Consider the following 22,768-nt stretch of genomic DNA (forward strand, 5'->3'; position numbering starts at 1 on the left):
AAGACCAAACTTTACGCACGGGATATACAGTAAACTTGGCTGACAAAAGACCAAACTTTACGCACGGGATATACAGTAAACTTGGCTGACAAAAGAGCACCACTCTCATCTTTTCCTCTTCTGTGTAATTCTACTCAGACCACAATAAACTTTTCTTTGGAGAGCTCGCCACACACGCCTGTAGCCCTGTAGCCCTGGTCTTTACGCACTGGTTACGCACACACACACACACCCACACACACACGCGCTGCGTCCTTCTCCTGGTCTGTCCCGCTGTTGAAAATGTCCCGGGAAGAAGCGCCACTCGGCTCCACTTGGCTTTATCTGCTGCAGCTCTTTTCTCCAGAAGGATATTAACACGAGTGGAGTGTTTTCTTTTCTCACTCATGTGCTGTGAAAGGGAAGGTACGAAGGGGAAAGTCGTGGAAAGTTTTGGTTGTGTTCTTTTGGCTTGGACACCTGGGATGGGTGAAGTTTTCGTGAAAATGCCACAGAAACTCTCCAAAAGAATGAAGTAAGCGCTATGGAGCCGGGCAATGGCGCGCACTCCACAAAGAAAGGCTCTGGAGTTTGGGGGTAAGTTTATACATCGGGATTTACCTTTTTAAGTTGCTTTGTATAAACGTGGATGCGCTCAGGAGGATGAAAACTGCGCCAATTAACACAGAAAACAACAACAGAACAGTGGTTTGCATAGTTTTACTGTGAAGTGCAGGGCTGCGTGGGGATAAGTTGTGCGTAAAAGAGTTGAGAGCGCGCGTCCTGGTCTTTTTCTGTCCTCTGCGTGTCCTCTGCATGTCCTCTGCATGTCCTCTGCATGGGACAGATGTGCAGAAGTGGGGCATATATCATGGTGTTCTCTTACTCTGCCTCTTGGTGTCAGCTCTTTGGCTCCAGGTCCCACTGGGAGGTAATAAATGTTGCATCATGTTGAAAAGTTTGTGTTGGGGAAGCAGACATGGTTCTATAGGAGACACGTGTTATGTAAGAGCTGTGCAGGACTCTCCTCGGGTCAATGTGTCAGCACTTGGCAAGAGCTTTAGGAGAAACTACATGTGTCACCGTCCCAGATTTCAGTCTCATGTTTCCCTCTAAACTGATAAAGTCATCACAGCTCAAATGAATGAGGATGATTCATTCATTTTGTTTAGAAAATGAGTTTAAAAGCAGATGATTCAGGTCGGAGAGAGTCTGTCCCGCTGTGTCATACAGATCATTTTACCCACAGGCAACGATTATTTTGTAATTATGTTTTAATGGACTGATGTGTTCAGATTTAAAAACAGGACAATAGGACGTAACATCAGGTCTGTGGCTCACTGCCCTTCACTTCACTCAAGTATTTTCATGCAAATATGATCAAATTACAACAGCAATGGAAGGTAACAAAGTATAAATCTGTACTTTACTTAAGTCAGTGTTAAAGTTCAGAGTTTGTACTTTTACTTCAGTACATCTGAGAGCAGTGTCTGTACTTTCTGCTCCACTGCACTTTTGAACAGGACTGAAAAGTAAAAGCATTTGTTATTATAGTTTGAGACCTGCTGAGAAGACTGAGGGTTTATTTTTAGCCCGTTCAAAATTTGAGCAAAAGAAAAATATAAAAACAAATCACCAAATAAATAAAAACAGCTGGAATAAAAATATTAATTCAGTTGAACAAAATTCAAGAACAAATCAAAGTCAGTGCATTTGAAGCTTTATTGGATCTAAAAATCCGCATGAAATACTTTTACTTTTCACTCTTTAAGAATGTTTTTAATCTGATATTTTAATACTTTTACTTAAGTACCTTTTTTTTCATATGATTTTTTTACTCAGGTAACAAAACTGTGTCCTTCTACTCTTAAAACTATTGTGAAACTTAGATAAGCCCGAGTTTACAGCATTAGTATTAGTTTTTGAACCATTTTTTACAATGTCACTGCTGCTTTTTTAGAGATTCTTCAGAAAATAATTAACATAGATTCATAATTAGTTTGAACTAATTGCATCAATCAGTTTCTTTTTACGCATATTTAACGTTTTTTTCCTTGTTTATTTACAGGAGAATTCACATTTGTTTGACTCTTCTTTGTTATGGCTGCGTCACACGACTGACCCCGGCACAAGGTGAGAAATGCAGAATTTAATATTTGATGTTTAGTGGAATACGTGATGTTTCTTCTTCTCAAAACAAACTGTAAATATGTTTCCCAGCTGTGTTTCTCACTCTGTTTTCTTCAAAGGTGTGGATGTTTTGAAGCAGCTGGGGTTTTGTGGGACCTGGGCAGGACTCGTATCTTCAGGCAGTGGGTCCGATGGAGTCGCCCCCTGCAGGTGTGGAGTTCTCCTCACGGCACAGACGCAGGTCCAGGCTCCTCTGAACGCCGTTATTCCTGCTCCTTTCAGCCTCAACAGTCTCTCGCTGGTCTTCACGCTCTCGGCTCATCGCATCCACAGCGCGTTTCTTTTCACAGTTTTGTCGAAGGAAAGGAAGATGCAGTTTGGAGTTCAGCTCGGTCCTGGAGGGGTTTCTGTCCACGTGGGGGAAAGAAGTTTGGTTAGTTTCAACTATGATGTGTATGATGGCCAGTGGCATCATCTTTCTGTGAATATTGAAGGCCAGCTGGTGTCTTTGCTCACGCCTTGTGGAAAGAAAAACATGTTTTTAAAACTTGATTCTGAAATAGTGGAGCCCATGGACCCAGACGGCTTTTTCGTGCTGGGAGATAATAACTACAGCGCGTCTCCGTTTGAGGGAGCTATCTGTCAGTTTGACATTTATCCCTCTGCGAATGCAACGCAAAACTCTGATTATGTCAATGAACAATGCAGACAAGCTGACACATTTCAGCCTTTGTTTTCACCTGGACTCCCTCTTGATACTGACACAAACATAACTGAGGTTTTGACTGAGCTCTCCAGAGATTATACTTTTATTACACAACGCTCAAGGACTACAGCGGTTTCCACTGACTACACAAAAATGCTGATCACAACATTTATACACGAGGATGTAGACTCTCTGGCAACAACCTCTGGAACCGTTTCATCAGTGGATCATGAAGGATCAGACATGTCCCTGAAACATGATGCTCCTCAAACACAGAACGATAAACCTGGAAACAGAGTCAAAGACGGACAACGAAAAGACACGACTTTACAATCAGCTTTTTCTGCTGCACCAAAGGATAAAACTGTATTTGAAACCAGTACGACGTCTTCACCCATATTTGTCACAGATAAAATCCAGCCTGAGAATACCATCTGTTTAAACGGTGCCAATGGGCAGGAGGCCAGAGTGACGCCCTCTTGGCTCAGCTCGACTCCGGCTGCAGATGATTCTCAAACACTTAATGTGGAGCCCACTCAAGTCTCACTGTTAGTGGGACCACCAGGACTGAGGGGGGAGCCAGGACGTCCGGTGAGTGTCGTGACATGCTGCATCACAGTGAACAGTTTGTGAGAATAATGAAACGTACAACATCCCTCACAGTTTATGTCAATGTTTAATATCCAGTGTTTAATGTCACTGCTGTCGGTGTCTGGGCTTAAAACAATGACCTTCTTGTGTTTGGATTCATTCCAGCGAGTGTAAGTAGTACTTTGTGAATTTAATCTAGTATTGATCTTCTGTAAACGGTTCAGGACCATGGACAGTGCAGCGTCGTACAGCGCCAGAAACAATAACGTTCAGTGGATTGAACTCAAACGTGACCCGTGCGATGGAGGTCAGCTCTGCACGATCAGGCTTCACTGTTTTAAATGTCACATATCGTTTCGTTAGCGTTACAATCACATCTCAAACACTCATGAGTACTACCTCTTTAATACGAACCTTTAGAGTTTTGAGGTGAGATAAAGACGCCGCTGCACCAGGCTCACGACTATTTAAGCTGCGTTCACTCGACCACAGCCTGAAGCGTGAGGAAATAACAATTTGAAGATTTTCAGCCAAGTCAGACATCTCCACTCGACCTTCTCATTAGACGCGACCTTTCAGAGCTGTGCTAATCCATGTATGAAATGATTTGAAAGCTAGCTGATGCCCGTAATGAACGCGCTCGGACCTCCCCGCAAGAGAGTCCCGCTCAAAAGCTCCAGCGGTCGAGGATGAAACCAAACGCGCCGCTCAGAGGGACGGCTGCACAATCCTCTAACAAGAAACCGTCATGTCCGCCAGCGTTTCAACTTCTAGGCCTTTGTCTGAGAGTTTACTGCAGGATTAGTGCGTTGTGTCTGGTGCTTTTCTTTACATTTGTTTAACATTTTTCACATGACGCTCTTGTTTTAGGGACTTCAGGGGTTTCCGGGGGCACCAGGAAAGCCGGGGAAAAGAGGACCGGTTGTAAGTTTTCTCAAAGCATTCTTAAATATTTTCCACCAAAAATAAGATTTATATCAACAGGATAAACGCCGTTATATCAGGAATCTCATAAATCAGTTTGGCGGATTGATTATGTCGACATTTGGCCGAGCTGAGGAACATTCTTGGCGTTAGTTTTCTCGTACTTGATCATTGGTCTGAGACTCGTTTGTTTAACTAAGACGAAACGACATTAAGATTAAGCCCCACGTTTGTTTTTAAAGTAACATTTAACATTTTTCTTAAGTGTAAATCCTCTCACAGTTTAAAGAGGATAAGACTTTGAGAGTATTTGTACATAAGTGTGTGCATCCAGGGGTTTTGATTGAGTGCTGTGATCCTGGCTTTCATTTTCCGGCTCATTGTCAGTCTGAAGCTGCGAGGCCCCGGTGGACAAAAACAGTGCTATCCAGATGTTTGGAAACACTATAATCTTTAAACGAAATCACTTTAAAACGACTTCACCAACTTTTCTATTCACTTTTAGCTCTTATTTTGCTGTTATGTTCATTTAGACCTGGAATTCTCACCGGTCATGACCCATCTGACCACGACAGACGCCTGCGGTTTGGGAAAAGTTGATCTGAAGAACAGAGTCTTTGTGTTGTTCTTGTTAAAGTGATTTTAGACGATATCTGTAACCTGACCACTTGATCCAGTCGTACTTTTGCAGCTACTTTTGTGGTCTATTATTCAAAAAACTCCACAAGATTTACATTTGGTCGACACTGTAGTTGAATTCTTCGGTCAAATATCATAAAATAATCCTATTACTGAACGTGTCGGCCTCACCACTAAGACTCCTGTTGTTTTTATCATTAGCCTTGAGCCAAACAAAGCTTCAGAGACTGGAAGCTCCTGCGGCTTTGAAGGAGTAAAACGGGATCATTCTGGACCGTACTAAAAATAAAATAAAACTCTGACATGGGTTTATTAGTTTGTGTTTGTTATTTGGGCTTATTTGGACCTGATGAGTGTAAAAAACAAATAATTATCTTTTTACATTATCAGAAAAGTGATGTCCACATTTGAGGACATTCATTCTATGTTTTAATCATTTGGATAGAACACAAACATTTGAATAATAATTTAAAAATCTATTTATCAAGTGCCTGAACTGCAACATTTTTCCTGAATAAAAACAAAATGTGAAACAACAATTTTGCCTCTTGGAACAATTTGACGAGCTGCTGACAGGTGCAGACATTTGCCTTTAACAAAGTCCAGCTTGAATCTAAATGTGTTAAACTCTTCTGTCGCCTTTAAGTGACAGTTTAATGACCTCATGTGTGGACACCAGGAGCTTGTAGAGAAAAAACATTGTATTGTGGCCTAGAAAACCCAAAAATGTGACGCCAGGTCCCAGAAGAATCATTTTTGTTGTTACTTTTCATGCCACGTCCATTTTTGTGCAACTCTAGCTGTATTTTTCTGCATTTCTGAAGGATTGCAAACACATTGTCACACATAACAGGTGTGTTTAGACCTCAAGAGGGCGCTATGATGGTTTCTAATACATTATACAGTTGTGTTTGCGTTGAAACTGAACTGTTTCCAGGCGTCAGAATCTCAATCCGTCCATCTGCACAGACCGTGAATCTGATTAAAGAGATAGTTCGGGGTTGGTGTTTGTGCAAATTTGTTTTCCTCTGTAGAACCTTGGTCAGTTTGCAGTTGGTGTTTGATTTTGGTAAAAGATTTATGGCTTGGCGTTCCGTATATCTCGTCTAACTACGTAATAAATCACCACATATGCCTCAAGTGTGTGGTGCAAAGTCATCCTGAAGCACGCCGTGACGTATGGGCGGCCTTCACTTTGTGGCACCCGTGAAACCAGCGGAAAGTGAAGAGGAAAATCAAAATCATAAGTCATAACAGAGAGAGACAGGTGGATGATGGAGGCAGGGCTCGTGGTCTGCGGACTATTACACGTAACCTGCAATATATGACATTACTGCCCCGGTGCGGAGAACGACTGTGAGAATATCTGTCAGTCTCACTCAGCGTTGTCTTCCAGGGTCCCTCGGGTTCATATGGACGACCAGGCCCCACCGGCGCTCCTGGAATAAAGGTAATAATAACATTGACGCTCCAGATACACATTTTTAAACGTTAAACGAGGCTGGCGTTCTTCAGCCCTGCGAGTTCGCCCTGAGTAAAGCAGGTGTGTCAGCTCTCACAGAACATTACAAAACCCTCGGCCAAGAACAGTTTGACCCAGAAACCACAAACAGACTGTTCTGACATAGAAAATCTGCATGAAAACAGTGTGCAGCAGATTCATTTTCATACAGCAGTCCATTTGTGCAGTGTCAAGTTTAGTCCTGGCCCAGAGTTAATATGTTCCTCATGATTAATCGCAGCGATGTCCCCCGCCTCTCGTATAAACAGAGGCTTCATTTGACAAAGGATCTGATGTGTTTTTTTTTAAGCTTGACTTGATTTGAAAGTCTGTGATTTCCTGGCCGCGCTCTCTTTCTCTCACTGCTGTTGTTAAATGTTAAATACTCTTGACCCAGATTGAACCGGATCAGTGCACATGAGTCGCACGGCCCGAAAAGGCAAAAGAATGTACGGCGTCAGTCCCATCGCCGCTGCTCTCTGGGCTGGTGTAAACCCAAACACCGCTGGGCATAAATGGACTGAGCTGTGTAAATGCTGCGCGTCGTGACCGACAGGGGGCGGGCTGGTCACCGTGAGAGTTTACTGTTTACTCTGGATGTCACTGATGTCGTCATGTGCGTTTGCAGGGACAGAAAGGAGACCCCGGACTGTCCCCTGGTCTGGCTCCTAAAGGACAAAAAGTATGTGTGCATTTGTATTTACCGTAAATTTGGGACTATAGAGCGCACCTAAATATGAGCCGCACCTGCTAAATTTGGAAAAGAAAAGCAATTTTGCACATATATAAGCCGCTCCTGAATATAAGCCGCAGGTTTTCATATTGTAACGTGAGATATTTACGCAGAAAGACGATACACGGACACGCTTTTTTAAAAACTGTGCCTGAAAATTGGCACCGACACGACATCAACACGGGATGAACACACCTGCAGGTTTAGAAAATAAAGCTGCACCAACACGGGCCGTCTGCTTTTACTTCCTTTTGTCGTCTTTTTACATCGACCGAGTTGGATTCATCGATGCCGAGCTCACGTGCAGTGGCTCTATTTCCTTCTTTATCTTAAAAACTGCATCATATCCATTTCTTCGTGTGTTTTCCATGATGAGCAAAATGACCATTCAAAATCAAAACTAGTGAATTCTTCAGAGCATAATCTTTCCCCACGTCTGTCTCACTTTTACGTTTACAGCTAGAGAGCGCCCCCCGGTGGCCGTTATCCAGTAAAATTCTATAAATACGCCGCACTGTCTTATTGGCCGTGGGGTTCAAAGTGTGAGGAAAAAAGTCGTGGCTTATAGTCCGAAATTTACGGTAATCATCGTGTTATGTAATCTATTTTTTTAGTTTTATGAAAGCTTATGTTGAACAGCAGTTTTAATGTCAGATGTTAATTTAAATCCTCTAGGGGGAGCCTGGGGTTATGTCCATCCACGGAAAACCTGGCACTGCTGGTAGAAAGGTAGAAAAACATCTGCAACACACTGAGTTTTACTGATACTTACAGCTTTATAACGCACATTTTAGCAACACAACGTGCAACACAAATCAAATAATGCCTCGTTTCTATCATCAGGGACGGAAAGGTTACGCCGGATCACCTGGATATCCTGGTGAACCTGTAAGTTTGTGATCCACGCTCAGATGTACTGTCGAAAACATAAACATAAACTAAACATTTTGTTGTACAGTAACGAACCAGAATGTGTTTTTCTCCTGTCTGCTCTTCGTTTGTATGCACAGGGTGAACGAGGAGAGGAAGGAAGTGAAGGCGCCAAAGGCTATCCCGGAAGGCAGGTGCAGTAAATCTAGAGCTAAGACGCACGTTACGATGGACCACACGCGTTCTGTTACAAACATAAAGACACACACGTACAGTTAGACTTCAAATGTTTCATCAGGCGGTGAAAAAGAAAGTGCAGAGTTAAATCAGTGTTTGTTTAGATCCTCATTAGAATCTACCAAACATCTACGCGAGGATGTTTCTCCGTAAGACTTATGTAGCTCAAAGAAACACACCACGAAGCGACATGAACTCAAATCAACGCAAACGGGATGGAATCAGTGACTTTACTTTGTTAGAAAAACGATTGAAATCAGTCTATTAAATGACCAAAACAAAGTTGCAGAGTATTTATACAGAATTTCATATATAAGTACTTAGTCTATGTGCTAAATTCAGCCAAAGAAATGTGTTATCGCTTTGTTCTGCTTCATTTAGGGCTTACCTGGACCTTTGGGGAAACCTGGACCGAAAGGAGTCCAGGTAAGTGCATTACACAGATCCTGAGTGTGTTCGCTGCACACTGTGACGTTTGCGTTTAGAGGTGAGCAATATGTCAATAAAATCATATAATATAGAGCCACATGTCGCAAAATCTGCTTCTGTGACTTCAGACTTCACTGTGATTGGTTATACCCACCTGTCACTCATTCAGAGCCTGATGGGAGTTGACCAATAGGAGAAGAGGATGGGGATAAGTGAGAAAAATTGAGTTAAAAGGAGAAGCTCTGAATCACAAACTCATCAAAATAACAGATGGTCACAGAATCAGATGATGGTTTTACTTTTTATCGTCATATTGCTCAGCCGTGCTTCTTCATAAAATAAACTGTACCCTCTCACGTTTAGGTCCATGTCCTTTGTGGCGGTGCGGCGGAGATCCCTGATGTGAGGGTATGTGCCCTTGGACTACATCGTGGAAGCCAGCACCATGCAGTCCATGGGCATATACACTTTCCTCAAGGCCTAGCTCTTCAACTCGCACGTTCAGGGATGATAGTGTCGGCCAGGCTGTTTTTAACATGATTTACTTCACTTTAAGGGCGCGTTCACACTAAGGGATGTGACGTCACCCGTAGCGTCAAATGAACTCATCCAGGTTAGAGGTTATAGGGAAGAATCTGGAGCATGTTCTATATTTGGAGGCTCCAGATTCCCGTCCGCTGGTTTGGCTGTCGATCAAACCTGTTGCTAACGCTAACGGGAGCGACTTCAGGGAAACAAGGCGCCTGATTTGTCTGTTATTAATGTTCATATCTTGATTTACAGACCCAATAGTGAAATAAAAACCCCAGGATCATGTAGAGGGTTAATACGAACATTTAAGACCAAAATGAAAAGCCTGGATTGAAGTGAATTGAAGTCAGACGTCTGTGTCTAATCCCTCAGTCGTTCAAATATGATCCGTAGTAAAAGAAACATTATATTCTGTCAACTAGACAACCCTTTTTTCTTTTTGAGTGAAGACGTTTGGCTGCTCGTCCAAGTCTCTTCTTCACTTGTGGTCAGATTACTGCTGGACTCTGCCTTATATCTGTTTACTGTTTCTGCTTGTTGGTTTGGTTTATTGAGCGACTGAACTGTGTCATATTTTGTATAATCATTCTGTCATAATGACTGACAAGGAGACCAAAGATACAGAACTCAGAGAACAGTTTAACAATGTTTATTTACAGTTTTAAATGTGCAAATGAAGGTAGATTGGTCAGATAGTTGAGAGCGGGGTTGTTTACAGCAGTCCAGGAGTAGAGCGTGGGCAGCGGGGTCAGAGACGAGGTGAGCTGGGTCAGGAGAGGTGAGGTTTGTACTGGTCGTAGAGAGCTGGGTCAGAGACAGAGGATCCAGCTGGTACAGGGATCGGGATCTGACGAGGAGCAAAAACATCTGAGTGGCAAACGAGTGGCAAACGAGTGGCAAACGAGTGGCAAACGAGTGGCAAACGAGTGGCAAACGAGTGGCAAACGAGTGGCAAACGAGTGGCAAACGAGTGGCAAACGAGTGGCAAACGAGTGGCAAACGAGTGGCAAACGAGTGGCAAACGAGTGGCAAACGAGTGGCAAACGAGTGGCAAACGAGTGGCAAACGAGTGGCAAACGAGTGGCAAAAACATGACCCTGAGCCAAACAGAGCTGTACCACTGTGGATAGTGTGTCAGGTCCTTTGTCCTCTCCAGGTGATTAGTGATTAGTTGCAGGTGTGTGTGGGAGGAGCCCGAGTCTCCGCCCAGCTCCAGGCTCTGACACAGAAGGGAGGGGGAAAACGGCACAAAACACACGGCGGACTGGGATCTTGACACATTCAGGCCCCTGATGGACTCACACTTATGAAACGTCTTCACTCAGAAAAAACCTTTTGTCCAGTTGATAGAATTGAATCTTTTACATTTGGAGCCAGAGTTGATGGAGCTGGAAGTGCGCCCGTGCTCACTTCTTATGTGGAATGCAGCGGCGGTGGCTAGCAGGTTAGCATTTATATAAACATTTGCACATTCACCACATTAAATTGAGGCTAAATTGGGGCTAAAGCCGGAACTAAACCAAGACTAGATCAGGACTAAACCAGGAGTGGAATGGGACCAGATAAATCTACATTAGGGCTCAAACCAGGTCTAAATTCAGGCCCAAACCAGGTCCAAGCCAGGCCCAAATTCAGGCTCAAAGCAGGTCCAAACCAGGTCTAAACCCAGGCCCAAGACAGGCCAAAATTCCGGACTTGTGAACGCGCCCTAAAGAAAGTTATTTGGACAAGTGCCATTTCATTTGTTTAATGTCACTGTTGAGTCACTCAAACACAGGCTCTTATCTCATCTATGAATCTCATTATATGTTTTTATTCATCTTCTTAGGGCCACATTGGTATTCCTGGTGTTTTTGGCTTTCCTGGTGCTGAAGGTGACAGAGTATGTATTATTCAGTAGGCAGGAGTGAGGTGATTGAATACTGAGCAATCAAAGTATATTCTTTAAGAGTTTTATAATAGCAGTGCTTGGCAATAACTGTTATATTTGTATCATGTATTACAATATCTTTTTCTTGTGTTTTAGGGGATTCCAGGCGTGCCCGGGCAGAAGGGGAAGACGGGTCGTCCGGTAAAGACTTATCTCCAGCAGCATTATTGGTTTTGAATGTAAAAACACGTCAAAAAAGTGCAGAATGTGTCAGAACATCATCATAAAGTCTTCATTTTTTCATCTATTTGAAGCTAAGTTCTAGTATTTAGCTCGTCCAGTATTAAATTATGCATAAGTGGCGACGTGTGGCTTGTGTGTTTGTCCGTTATGACATGACGTTGACATGGAGGTGTTTCCTAAAGTGCAGACAGATGTATTAGCTCTTCTCTGGGTCTGATGTGGTTCTCCCTGTGTTGACCTTGGCTCAGTGACAGACTTCAGTGTGCGGCCTCTCGTTCTGCCTTTCACAGAAGAATTATGAGCCGCCGTCAATGGAAGCGGCGCGTCAGCATTTCCAAACCGCTTTATACTACGAATGTTAAAGGGCCGGTGTGAGAGAGGCGGCTCGGTTACTCCATTACAATGTGTGTCAATGGAAACGCACAATGTGAAATGACACGGTTCACAACAACGGGCCTTTACTTTTAACAGTTTTACATTGCTCATTATACATTTTCTTAATATTTTTTGTGTGCTTAGGGGTTTCCCGGTGCCACTGGGATCAGGGGACCTCCAGGACTCGATGGAAACCCAGTGAGTCGATATAATTTCACTTCAAATATACAGAATTTTCCGGCGTATAAGTCGCACGAGCCAAAAAATGCATAATAATGAAGAAAAAAACATACACAGTTGTCCCTCGCTGTATCGCAGTTCACTTTTCGTGGTCTTGCTGTTTCGCTGATTTTCCCAGTGCAGTTTTACACTTTTTTTTACAGAGTATAAACGTGTATTGTGTTCTGCGTCCTGATTGGCTAAGGGACCGTAGACCATCAAATTCTATCTACCCCAGGACGAAGACGCACGATCAGAGGAAGTGTGAAATACACCTGAGTCACTATGAATCGATTAAACAAGAGAGAAATGTGGGAAAAGTGTATAAAGTGTGTGGTGAGGGGTTTTACAGACGAAACATAGAGAATTGTAAAAAATAAAGCTGATACTTCACAGATTTTGCTTATTCCAGGTTATTTTTTAGAACATAATCCCCGCCATAAACGAGGGACCAGTGTATACCGTATTTTTCTGAGTATAAGTCGCACTGGAGTGTAAGTCGCACCCGCCAAAAAATGCATAATAATGAAGAAAAAAATATATTTCACATACAAATCGCATCTGAGTATAAGTCGCACCCTCGTCCAAACTGAAAAAAGAGTATAAAAGAGTTGTAATACGGTAAAATACATAAGTCACATTGATTATTCAGTTAATTATTAAGTTTGGATTCAGCGGTGCAGTACAGACATTTGATTTTTCAGTAATATTATAGAAATAGCTGCTCGTATTCAAACAGGTTGTGTGAGCAGATTCCCTTTTCGTTAGACCATTTATTTATTTATCCATCTTTAGTCCAATAAAAACACGTACGGGGGGCGAGGCCGTGCTCTTTTCATGCCGCACTTTCTTATGTGTCGTGCGATTTGGGGATTGACGTGTGATTAGTTATCGAGTTGAACCATGACACACATTTTATTTATTTTTGTTATTTCCAATTTTAGGGTGAACTGGGAGCGGTTGGTCCTCCTGGGGTTTGTGGTGTTCTCGTAAGTCTTGTACTTTTTTTTTTTTACTCTAAAATGTATTTCAAACCAAAACACACAGTAAAATATGAAAACGTCACTTGTTTTTTTTTCAGGGAGACCTCGGTTTTGTCGGCGTGATGGGACGTCCAGGACAAATGGGACTCACGGTACGTTTTTTTCCTCGAAGTTTAATTTTTAATGGTCCAACTCTGAGAAAGTAAACACAAATGATGATTATGTGATGTTTTTTCTCCCAGGGTGCACCAGGAAACCCCGGAGAGCCAGGAATGAAAGGTGATAAGGTGATCTTCTCAGTGGTGTTTGGTGGTGTGTTTCGTATCATAATTAGTTTTTTTTAGAGTAAAATCACGATGTTCTTGTGATGTAACATGTTTTCAGGGGGATCTGGGCTCACCTGGAGAACCTGGACAGACGGGGTTTCAAGGTGACAAGGTATTTTATGTTTGTTGTGTAAAATCGTGTCATGTTTTGTGTTTAATATCACGTCCTGTGGTTTGTGTGGTTTTAAAGTCGTGTTGTGTGTTTCTACAGGGCGTTCTAGGATCTCCGGGGTCAAAAGGTCCATCTGGAAAACCCGGGCCAAAGGTGTTGTGTTTTTAAAAGTATAAATGAATGTGTGTTAGGGTCCGAGACGTTCAGGAGGTCTGTACGACTGTGTCAAAGTGTTTAAATAAATGTTTTCTGTCTCGTGGTGTCAGGGCGCTCCCGGGGACAAAGGCCTGACTGGTTTTCCTGGTGAATCTGGACCAGAGGTAAATGTTGATTTATATTTGTGTGTTGAATTGAGCAGTTTTCATGATATGTGGATAAATACAGAGCTTAGGTGTGAGTTTAAAGATGATTATTTTCTTATCAAAGGGATTTCCTGGAGATATTGGGCCCTCGGGTCTAAACGGTCGACAGGGACTCAAGGTGAGTGTTTGAAAACTTAAAGGTTTGAATGTTGAGCTTTTTAAGAACAAAAACATAACATGTTGGTATAAATGTTGTCGTATTGTGTCGATCACAAACACAAAGTGTCTAAACATTGATCCACAGGGAGGAAAAGGCTCCAGAGGTTCACCGGGTCCAAAGGGAGAGTCTGGTCGTCAGGTCGGACTAATTCTGCTTTTAAGTAGAAAAAATGCAGTTTCCTTTTCTTAAACTTTTTCCGTTCTCTGCTGCAGGGAGATGATGGACCTGTTGGTCCTTTTGGACTTCCTGGACAAGTCGTAAGTGATAAACCAATCCACGTGTCACCGGTCATGTGACCTAAATCACACGCCTCTAATGAACTGTTCTGAAGAACTTTTCAACAATAACTTCTGTTTAGGGCCGAGCTGGAAGACAGGGATTCTCTGGACTGACAGGACCAGATGGACCTGAGGTCAGAGGCTCGACATGTGATACTGGACTAGATTCAACTTAGATTAAAACGCCGTGATCACAGATGATCACACGTGATCACGTGTGATCACATGTGATCATCTGTGATCACGTGTGATCACACTCACATGTACAAAAGTGGGTGAAGTGTCTTTCACCAGTCCATGTCTTTAACCATCTACAGCTTCTGCTCAGTTTTAGGCCTTTTCCTGTGAACCAAATCTAAACTGACCTTTTCTTCTTGACGTTAACGTCGTGTGTTTCGCCGCAGGGCGACGGGGGGATCACTGGTCAAACTGGACACTTTGGCGAGATGGTAAAACATTTCTGTCTAAAACACAAATCATTTAAGAAAAAACAAACATGTTTTTCTTCTTCTCCCACAGGGGCCACTGGGCCTGATTGGGCCTCGTGGGGCCTCAGGTGTTTTGGGGGAAAAGGTAAAAATATATTTTTGTTTGTCCGTTTATTCAACACAAACATTTATGTACAAACTCTGTACTTGATGGTTACAGTCAGATCAGATCAAAGATCCTTTTGTCTCATTCTGTGTCTCAGGGAGCTCGGGGCGAGGTCGGGGCCTCAGGACCTCCAGGAGAACAGGGGGCCATGGTGTGGATCATTTTGTTCATCTAAACTCTTGAACCTCTTGAACTTCTTGATGACCAGAGTCTATGATCTCTCCCACAGGGTCATGAGGGGCTTTCAGGGGGCGCTGGTGAGCCTGGTCTGCAGGGAAACCCTGTGAGTGACTTAATGATACATGTGAAGAAGTTTAATTTTGGAGTCAGATGTGTTTTGTACATCTTAAAAGTTTATTTAAACCTGTTGGAGACGACTTTGACATACTTCTGCTTGTTCTGAAACAGGGGCCTCCTGGTCCTCGAGGATGGAGAGGCGTCAAAGGACTCAAAGGTATCATGGTGAGAAGTTCTCCTCCTTCACAGATGTGCTTTTTCATAAATGTGACTTTAAACTCCTGCTGTTTGGTTCACATGTAAAAGAGTCAAGAGAAATGTCATGTTTTTAGGGTCCGAGGGGCCTGGACGGACACGAGGGACTGAAAGGACCTGTGGGTGAAAAAGTATGCACTTAGTACAAAATATTTATTATTGTTTTAATCGTTATTTTTCAAGTGAAATGAGAATGATTCATTAGGAGTCAAAGTGTGAGCTTTAATCTGAAATATCACACAGTTTTAATAATAATGGACTTATTTAACCACACAGGGCTCTGTGGGTCCATCAGGAAAATGTGGCCTCTCTGGGGAAATGGTAAGAAAATAAACTGATGAATTAATAACTCGAACTCGAGCTGGTGTTTCTGTATTAACTCAAATCTGAACCAGAGTCACATGTTTGTTTATGTTGGATTTTTCAGGGTAAACTGGGAGAACCTGGAGAAAGTGGACCTCAGGGACATCCTGTGAGTAACACATCACAGGAAAAATGAAATAATAAGGATTAATTATTATACATAATGATTTAAATATTCAATGACAGGGCATTCGTGGCCCTTCTGGATCCGTGGGAGTCAGAGGAATAACAGGAAACACAGTGAGTCTGACCCGCTGGATCCTGAGGAGGAATTTCATTATGTTTTTCTGTTGTAATTCCGACACGCTGAATGACACGGCTGTTTAGCACATATTACATTTCTTCTTAATCCCTGTAGGGGGCAGCAGGACCTCCAGGAGCAGAGGGGGTGCGGGGGGAGACGGGGCTGAGGGTGAGTTTGATCACACTGTGAGCTCTGGACCTTTTATTATCTCTGAAGACATGATGTCTGAAACAGGGGCCGGCGGGGAAGTCGGGAGAGAGGGGAGGAGCGGGGGAGCCTGGGGAAAAGGTACAGATTTAAGTTAATTAAGAAGAAAACGAGGGAATAATCTGTAGGTTAATGCATATGTTTTGTGCTCTACAAGGGCGACACCGGTTCAGCTGGAAATACAGGAGCTCAGGGTATGACCGGCCTAAGAGTGAGTGAACTTTAAGACGAGATGATTCTTTATTGGACTATTGTAAACTGTGGTGTGATCTACTTTAGCATTTTGACAGTTTAATCAGTTCATAACTAATTATTTTTGTTACTTTGGACAGGGCGAGCAGGGCCTTGACGGGGAGAGCGGATCAAAAGGACCAGATGGACTAAAAGTAGGTAGAGATCGTCTGTAGAGCTTGTACGAATCGCTCTTTTTCTTAAATTAAAACTAAATGTAAGCAAAAACGGGGCTTTATTGTTCCGCTGCGTAGATATCACTGCGTGGAGTTGAGTCTATAAGCAGCTGTCGAGGCCTAACTCAATACATTTGGCGTTAAAACAGTTCTGTGATGGTTATTTCGTCTCCTCGGTTCAGGGTGAAAATGGCCTTTCTGGATCAGAGGGTGAAAAAGGAGATCCAGGTGAAACTGGACTCAAAGGAAAAGAGGGAACCCCGGGGCCTCTGGGATTGGTCGGTGTGAGGGTGAGTTTAAGCTGCCAACATCCAAAAGATTTCTAAACCCAATTAAAGAAAGTTATTTTTCTTTTCAGGGTCAGGAGGGGAAACCTGGCACAATCGGAGAGAAAGGAAAACCAGGACTGAAGGTTTGTAGATCTGTTAGTTTTGTCGTGTTTTGTTTCGTCGACGTGTATTTTCACTTTCTTTTATGATCATAATTTTCCTCGTACTCACTCTGATGCTTTTAGTTTTCAAGTTGCGTTCATTATCATCACTTTTTTCTCAAATATTGTACAAAACACAAATATTACAGTGTCCAAAAAGCGTTTAAACCTTGAATAAAGCGTGAAATAATACGACATTTAACTCACGTTTAATGTTGCACGTCACACGCTTCTCTCCGCAGGGGCGCCAGGGTTACCAAGGTCATCTGGGGGAGGGTGGACAGCCCGGAGAGCAGGGGCAAAGGGGGCTCCTGGGGCTGAAGGGGAGCAGAGGAACCACAGGGCCACTGGTGATTGTATAAACATTCATTCACACTGGAGTAACTGATGATTAATAATGAGGCGCTGGTCGTTATTCGCAGGGTCGACCGGGGCTGAGGGGGAAAGAAGGCGACACGGGGACACGAGGATTAGAGGTAAGTCCAAGGAGAGACTCTTTACCCGCGTTGTCTTGTCTGAAAGTGTTGGTGAGAGTGTCAGAGGGGAGATGGCGCAGCTCAACACAACTGAGTCTGCAGTAAATGTGGAGAAAATGGAGTAGCGATTTGATAGACTTTGACAAACCGCTAAAGTGCGTTACAGTATGAAACATGTTTTGGTTCTTAAACGGACCGTGCTGTCATCATTCTGTAACTTTAACTATAAAATAAGCCAGTCTGAGTCGAGTTTCTGGTCATTTATTCTTGCCCAGGGTCATACGGGACCAGAGGGAACAATGGGACGTCCTGGGCCAAAAGGTGAAAAGGTTTGTTCTTTATATCTTTTTATTTGATTTGCACAACATCCGAGTTTTAGTTGCACTTTCTCTTTGTCTAATCTGTGCTCAGGGTGAACGGGGACAGGACGGCGCCGCTGAAGGCCCGGCCGGTCCTCAGGGGGTCAGAGTGAGTGGCTCGTTTCAGTTTTGTTTTGGCGACTGCGTTTGATTTTTCAGTTTGTTTTTTAATCACTCAGGGCTCAGTTGGAGACAGAGGAGAACGAGGAGAACCTGGAGACCCTGGACACGCCGTGAGTGAAATAAATCACACAGATCTGTCACGTTGGGTTTAAAATCATTTTGGTTTTACGCTGTAGGGCCAAACTGGTGTAGATGGAGAAAGAGGGATCACTGGACCTCCGGGGAATCATGTAAGAATCTGTTTTAATGCACTTTACACATGAAAACAGCCTGAAAATCTAAACTAAACATGTTTTTTATTGTTTAGGGGAATCCAGGGCCAAAAGGACGACAAGGAATAAAAGGACAAAAAGGTGATCAAGTAAGGACACAACTTAAAGAACATTTATTTTGGCGTTTTTCTGAGATTATGGAGCACAAAACATTTATTGCCAAAGGGTCAGAAAGGAAACTCTGGACCACGAGGTGCATCTGGGTCCAAAGGGCAACAGGTCAGTTCATTTAAAATTGACCAAACGTTTATATTTGTATAAAAGGAAATGGTAAAATTGACTTGATGGATGAAATTGTCACTGTCCAGGGTCCGGACGGGGACCCTGGTCCACGGGGGGCTGTGGGCAGTGAAGGACTTGAGGGGTCAACAGGAGAAGACGGATCTCCTGGACAAAATGGAGGAAGAGGTATAAAGGTGATGTAGACTTCACCCCGTGTGTTTATTTATCTTAACGTCTTTATGAGGAAAACGTGAAATACCAAAGACTTTATCCAGGAGTCTGTTAAAAGCCCGACACAGAAACTTTAATGTCATGTTCTTTTTGTTTAGGGAGACGCAGGAGACACTGGGACGCTGGGATTCACAGGTCTCACCGGACTCCGAGGTAAAGGTGGTTCAGCGGGACGTCCTGGAATCCACGGCTCCACTGGACCGAAGGTGAGGCATGAATTTAAAAAAACACTTATAAATATTTCACAATCTGTTCATTCAGCAGCAAAACGTTAAGCACAATTCCTCTTTACTCAGGGAGAAACGGGTCGACCGGGTGAATCTGGACGCTCAGGACAGACAGGTTCTGTTGGTGCGGTGGGATTACCCGGAAAACAAGGAGCAAACGGAGCCAAAGGACAATCTGTGAGCTTAAAACACGTGCTTTTACTTATCCGAGTGCTTATACATTATTTGTTTTATTGTTTTGTTTATATTCCTTTGTCCCAGGGCGATGTCGGGGAACACGGGTATCCAGGGATCCTCGGTTTCTTCGGACCAAAGGTGGACACGCTTCATAAAGTGAGTCTCCATAAAAACAACAAAATAAAAACCAACTGTTGAACTTTATCTGTAGGGACCCCGAGGAGACACGGGTCCTAAAGGGATACAGGGGCCAAAGGGACCAAGTGGACTGAGGGTGAGTGACACGGGCCCATCACCAACGGGACTTTGTTTTAAGAGCTGTACATAGATGTTGAATCATTTCTCTGCGCTGAAGGGGATGGGCGGAGCTGCCGGTCCTGTCGGCATCACCGGGCCCAGCGGTCAACCTGTACGTAACCACGGCAACCATTTTTATCAGTGTCCTGTCCCTTTCCTTTGCTCTGATAAAAGTGAACCTCTGTTTTTCGATTCCTCTCGTCCAGGGTCATCAGGGCAACAAAGGAAGTCCAGGAGACACGGTGAGCGATGACGTTTTGATGAATCTTTTCCGAGGTCAACTGTGTAACTTTCCCGGTGGCGGTTTCCATAGAGATGTTCCATAGTTTGGCATTAAACATATTTATCTTGCATTTATTCAGTTAAAACACAGTGAAAAACACATTCACACTGGCCCGGAGTCTTGTCTTTATGGGGACACAAACATTTCAATCCATTTATTCAAACACTGAAGGCAAAGAAATAACACGGAAACAAACAGGCGCTGTACCCTCCTTCAGAAAAGTTACATAGTGCGGCTTTAAATATGAGCACAGGATAGATATTTACCATAGAAACAGCACGGCGAGTCCCCAGCTCATTTCCTTTTGTGCTCGTCTGTTTGTTCCTCTCACAGTGACACTTAACGACGGTGGGATTCCTGTCAGAGTGATGAACGTCGGCAGAATACTAAAGCTTTTAAGAGTTTTGTTTATTATTATATTTTATTATAATTCACCGGCTTAGTCCTAAAACGGCAACAATCGTGCGGCGCTGAAATCGGATTTACTGTGAAAGAATAAGATTTGTGAGTGTTTTTTAAAAAGCCTTCAGCGTGTGGAGAATACGATATGATTTGGCGAAGAAGCCGTAAAGTGCTGTACTTTATACTAAAGCGGGTGATGGGTGAATACTAATTAATTGCGATATAACGCCTGCATTTAGATAAAAACATACTTTCCTCAGTCACTTTTACCTCAGCCTGATCTGGGGAAATGACAGGTCAGTGTAAATATATTTGGATTGTCTTTGAGGATAAATAAAACCTGTCTTTGTGTCTTTATTAATGTGCATAAAATCTTAATAAATTCATAATCCAGGTTCAAAGAAAATCCTAATGTGTTTTTCTGGCATAGCTCCGCCCCCTCTGCACTCATAGCTCAAGTATAAAATATATTCATTAAATTTAAAACCCTTTTTCCTCTTTCCAGGGGTTGCCAGGTCAGATGGTGAGTCATAGAAATGATTTCATGAAGGACACACGCTCCCTTTAAAACAAATGTTTATTTTTAGGGATCACCTGGACCTCAAGGACCTCCAGGAGCTCCAGTAAGTTCTTCTAATGTGTGCACTTTTGTTTGTAAATGCGCTTTATGCTTAAGTTTAATACTGTGCAGTGGAACATTCTATAAAAGCATTAGCATCTCCTTAAAATGTCTCCAGCGTCTCACAAATATCAGCTACGCCTCAAAAATATAAATCAAAACACTCCAGAGTTCAAAATCGATGGAAAAATGTGTTTTAAGAAATAAAATTACACCATATTTTAGTTTAATTTAAATGAAATAAGTGCAAAACTGATTTGGCTCCAGTCTGGACCTTTAAATGTCCCTTTACGTTTATAAAGATCATACTCAGTTTCCTTTTTCCTTTTTGTTTCCTCCGCCATTTTGAGGACAGTTGACCGTTCAAAAAATAGAACATTTTCTTTTGAATTGTTAATTGTTAAGGCAACAGTCCTGATTTTATCGTTCTGAAACATGTTTTTAATGTGTGAACGCTACAACTTTATTTTTAGGGTTTGCCTGGTTCCGTCCTGTCATTGGTGAGTTTTTATTGCTAAATTGTTCTGGAAAAATAGACAGATTCATTCATTCTTTTTCTTCTTTTGTAGAAAAATGAGGCTCTCGGTGTCACTTTGGAGATCATCATGGACTCGTATGCGTTTCTAAACTCTGAGGTGTAGTTTCTTTTGTAAATATGTTCAAATATGACAAAAACAGGACTAATAGTGACTTGCTCTGTCAGAATTATCACGACACGGAGCGAGCGATGCTGGACCAGAGCACAGACGTCCTCCAGACTCTGCAGCATCTCAGCACTTTCCTCCACAGTTTAAAGGAGCCAGTGGGAAACCGTGACAGTCCTGTGAGGATCTGCAAAGACCTGCACAACTGTCAGCGGAAAATGAAAGACGGTAAGGATGTATGCGCAGTGTTTAGGGAAATAAAATAACACATTATCCCTCTTTAGGAAGTTACTGGATTGACCCAAACCTCGGCTGCAACGCTGACGCCATAGAAGTGACCTGCAACTTTACGGCAGGAGGACAGACGTGTTTAAACCCCGTCACAGCGTCAAAGGTCAGAAGGTTTTTTTGTTTTTTTTTTATTTTCTCACACTCAAGTTCATGTACAAACTGACGACTCAAGTGTTGCATTGTGTTATCAATTTATAGAAGTGCACGAGTTGTTTTTTTCTAACAATATCGTACATTAAGAATACTTTTAGGGGGATAGTTCTGCTTCATGATTCGATTTCAATATTATCATTTACTTCAGCAATTTGTTATCGTGACAGAGCTACTCTCAAGTCCACGATGTCCAAAGAAAACTACAATGCTCACACTAGTATAACTTGTTTTGCTTTAACAGCTGGAGATGAACGTCGGTCGTATCCAGATGAATTTTATCCACCTGTTGAGCTCTGAAGCTGTGCAGCACATCGTCATTCACTGTCTCAACATGAGTGTGTGGAGCACCGGACCCTCAGCGCAGCCGTCAGACGTCACTTTTACAACCTGGACTGGTCAGAAGATTCAGGCTGGAGATCTTCTGCAGCCCCTTGTGCCCAGAGACGACTGTGGGGTGAGTATAAAAGCCAAAGCTGGATTTCAGTTCCTTGTTTTCGTGCATGTACTTTTTTTTTTTTTTGTTACCGAGTCAGATGAATGTTAATGTTCACTGTCTGACATGAAAAAATCTGTAAATATATCATGTGATTCTAAACAGTACAATTAAAATTTCAGATCAAGGACGGCCTCTGGCACCAGACTCACTTCATCTTCAAAATGGACCCACACTTTCTCCCCATCGTTCACGTGTCCAGTGCTGCAGAAACAGAACTGAGCGCTCGCTTTCGTCTGGAGGTCGGGCCGGTGTGTTTTCTATAATGTGGAAATACACACTGAGAAAGTGGTTTTAAATTTACCTTGGACAAAACATGCTTGGACTACTGAAATACATGTTATAATGAAGGTTAAAACATTCAGAAATGGAAAACGGACTGATTAACGTACAGTGTTTTCAAGACTGAAGGGCAAAAATCAAGCCATACATTTCTCCTTCAGGAAGAGGTTTCATGTCCTCTGTTCAACGCAATATTTCCAATACTTTTGTTTGTACAAGGCTGCAATATTTTGAAACAAAGCGCCTGTATTAACTGTGAGCCAAAAGCTTTAGCGAGGCCAT

At 42.8% G+C, this 22,768-nt stretch overlaps 1 protein-coding gene and 1 long non-coding RNA gene across 2 annotated transcripts; both read left to right on the forward strand.

The window, feature by feature from the left end:
* The first annotated feature begins 300 nt into the window (after nucleotides 1–300).
* Nucleotides 301–22,744, forward strand: LOC117376231 (collagen alpha-1(XXVII) chain B-like). The gene is made up of 60 exons (XM_055224257.1): nucleotides 301–576; nucleotides 2,048–2,112; nucleotides 2,229–3,406; nucleotides 4,277–4,330; nucleotides 6,366–6,419; nucleotides 7,099–7,152; nucleotides 7,879–7,932; nucleotides 8,047–8,091; nucleotides 8,214–8,267; nucleotides 8,692–8,736; nucleotides 11,099–11,152; nucleotides 11,297–11,341; nucleotides 11,903–11,956; nucleotides 12,922–12,966; nucleotides 13,059–13,112; nucleotides 13,203–13,247; nucleotides 13,345–13,398; nucleotides 13,498–13,551; nucleotides 13,665–13,718; nucleotides 13,825–13,878; nucleotides 14,005–14,058; nucleotides 14,133–14,177; nucleotides 14,279–14,332; nucleotides 14,603–14,647; nucleotides 14,718–14,771; nucleotides 14,890–14,943; nucleotides 15,022–15,075; nucleotides 15,201–15,254; nucleotides 15,362–15,415; nucleotides 15,561–15,605; nucleotides 15,712–15,756; nucleotides 15,834–15,887; nucleotides 16,006–16,059; nucleotides 16,126–16,179; nucleotides 16,256–16,309; nucleotides 16,688–16,795; nucleotides 16,864–16,917; nucleotides 17,178–17,285; nucleotides 17,358–17,411; nucleotides 17,687–17,740; nucleotides 17,823–17,879; nucleotides 17,950–18,003; nucleotides 18,070–18,123; nucleotides 18,201–18,254; nucleotides 18,331–18,384; nucleotides 18,474–18,581; nucleotides 18,717–18,824; nucleotides 18,915–19,022; nucleotides 19,107–19,160; nucleotides 19,234–19,296; nucleotides 19,378–19,431; nucleotides 19,526–19,561; nucleotides 20,510–20,527; nucleotides 20,592–20,627; nucleotides 21,097–21,123; nucleotides 21,193–21,258; nucleotides 21,327–21,495; nucleotides 21,552–21,661; nucleotides 21,953–22,165; nucleotides 22,327–22,744. Exons 1-60 carry the CDS (start codon nucleotides 524–526, stop codon nucleotides 22,468–22,470), a joined length of 4,908 nt encoding a protein of 1,635 aa, XP_055080232.1. The 5' UTR covers nucleotides 301–523; the 3' UTR covers nucleotides 22,471–22,744.
* LOC129456549 (uncharacterized) lies at nucleotides 16,162–17,274 on the forward strand. Its single transcript, XR_008648833.1, has 6 exons — nucleotides 16,162–16,179; nucleotides 16,256–16,292; nucleotides 16,431–16,484; nucleotides 16,688–16,795; nucleotides 16,864–16,917; nucleotides 17,178–17,274. It is a non-coding gene; the product is annotated as an uncharacterized LOC129456549 (long non-coding RNA).
* Nucleotides 22,745–22,768: the final 24 nt, after the last annotated feature.

The sequence above is a fragment of the Periophthalmus magnuspinnatus genome, chromosome 9 (assembly GCF_009829125.3).
Source record: "Periophthalmus magnuspinnatus isolate fPerMag1 chromosome 9, fPerMag1.2.pri, whole genome shotgun sequence".
In the NCBI taxonomy this organism is placed as follows: Eukaryota; Metazoa; Chordata; class Actinopteri; order Gobiiformes; family Gobiidae; genus Periophthalmus; species Periophthalmus magnuspinnatus.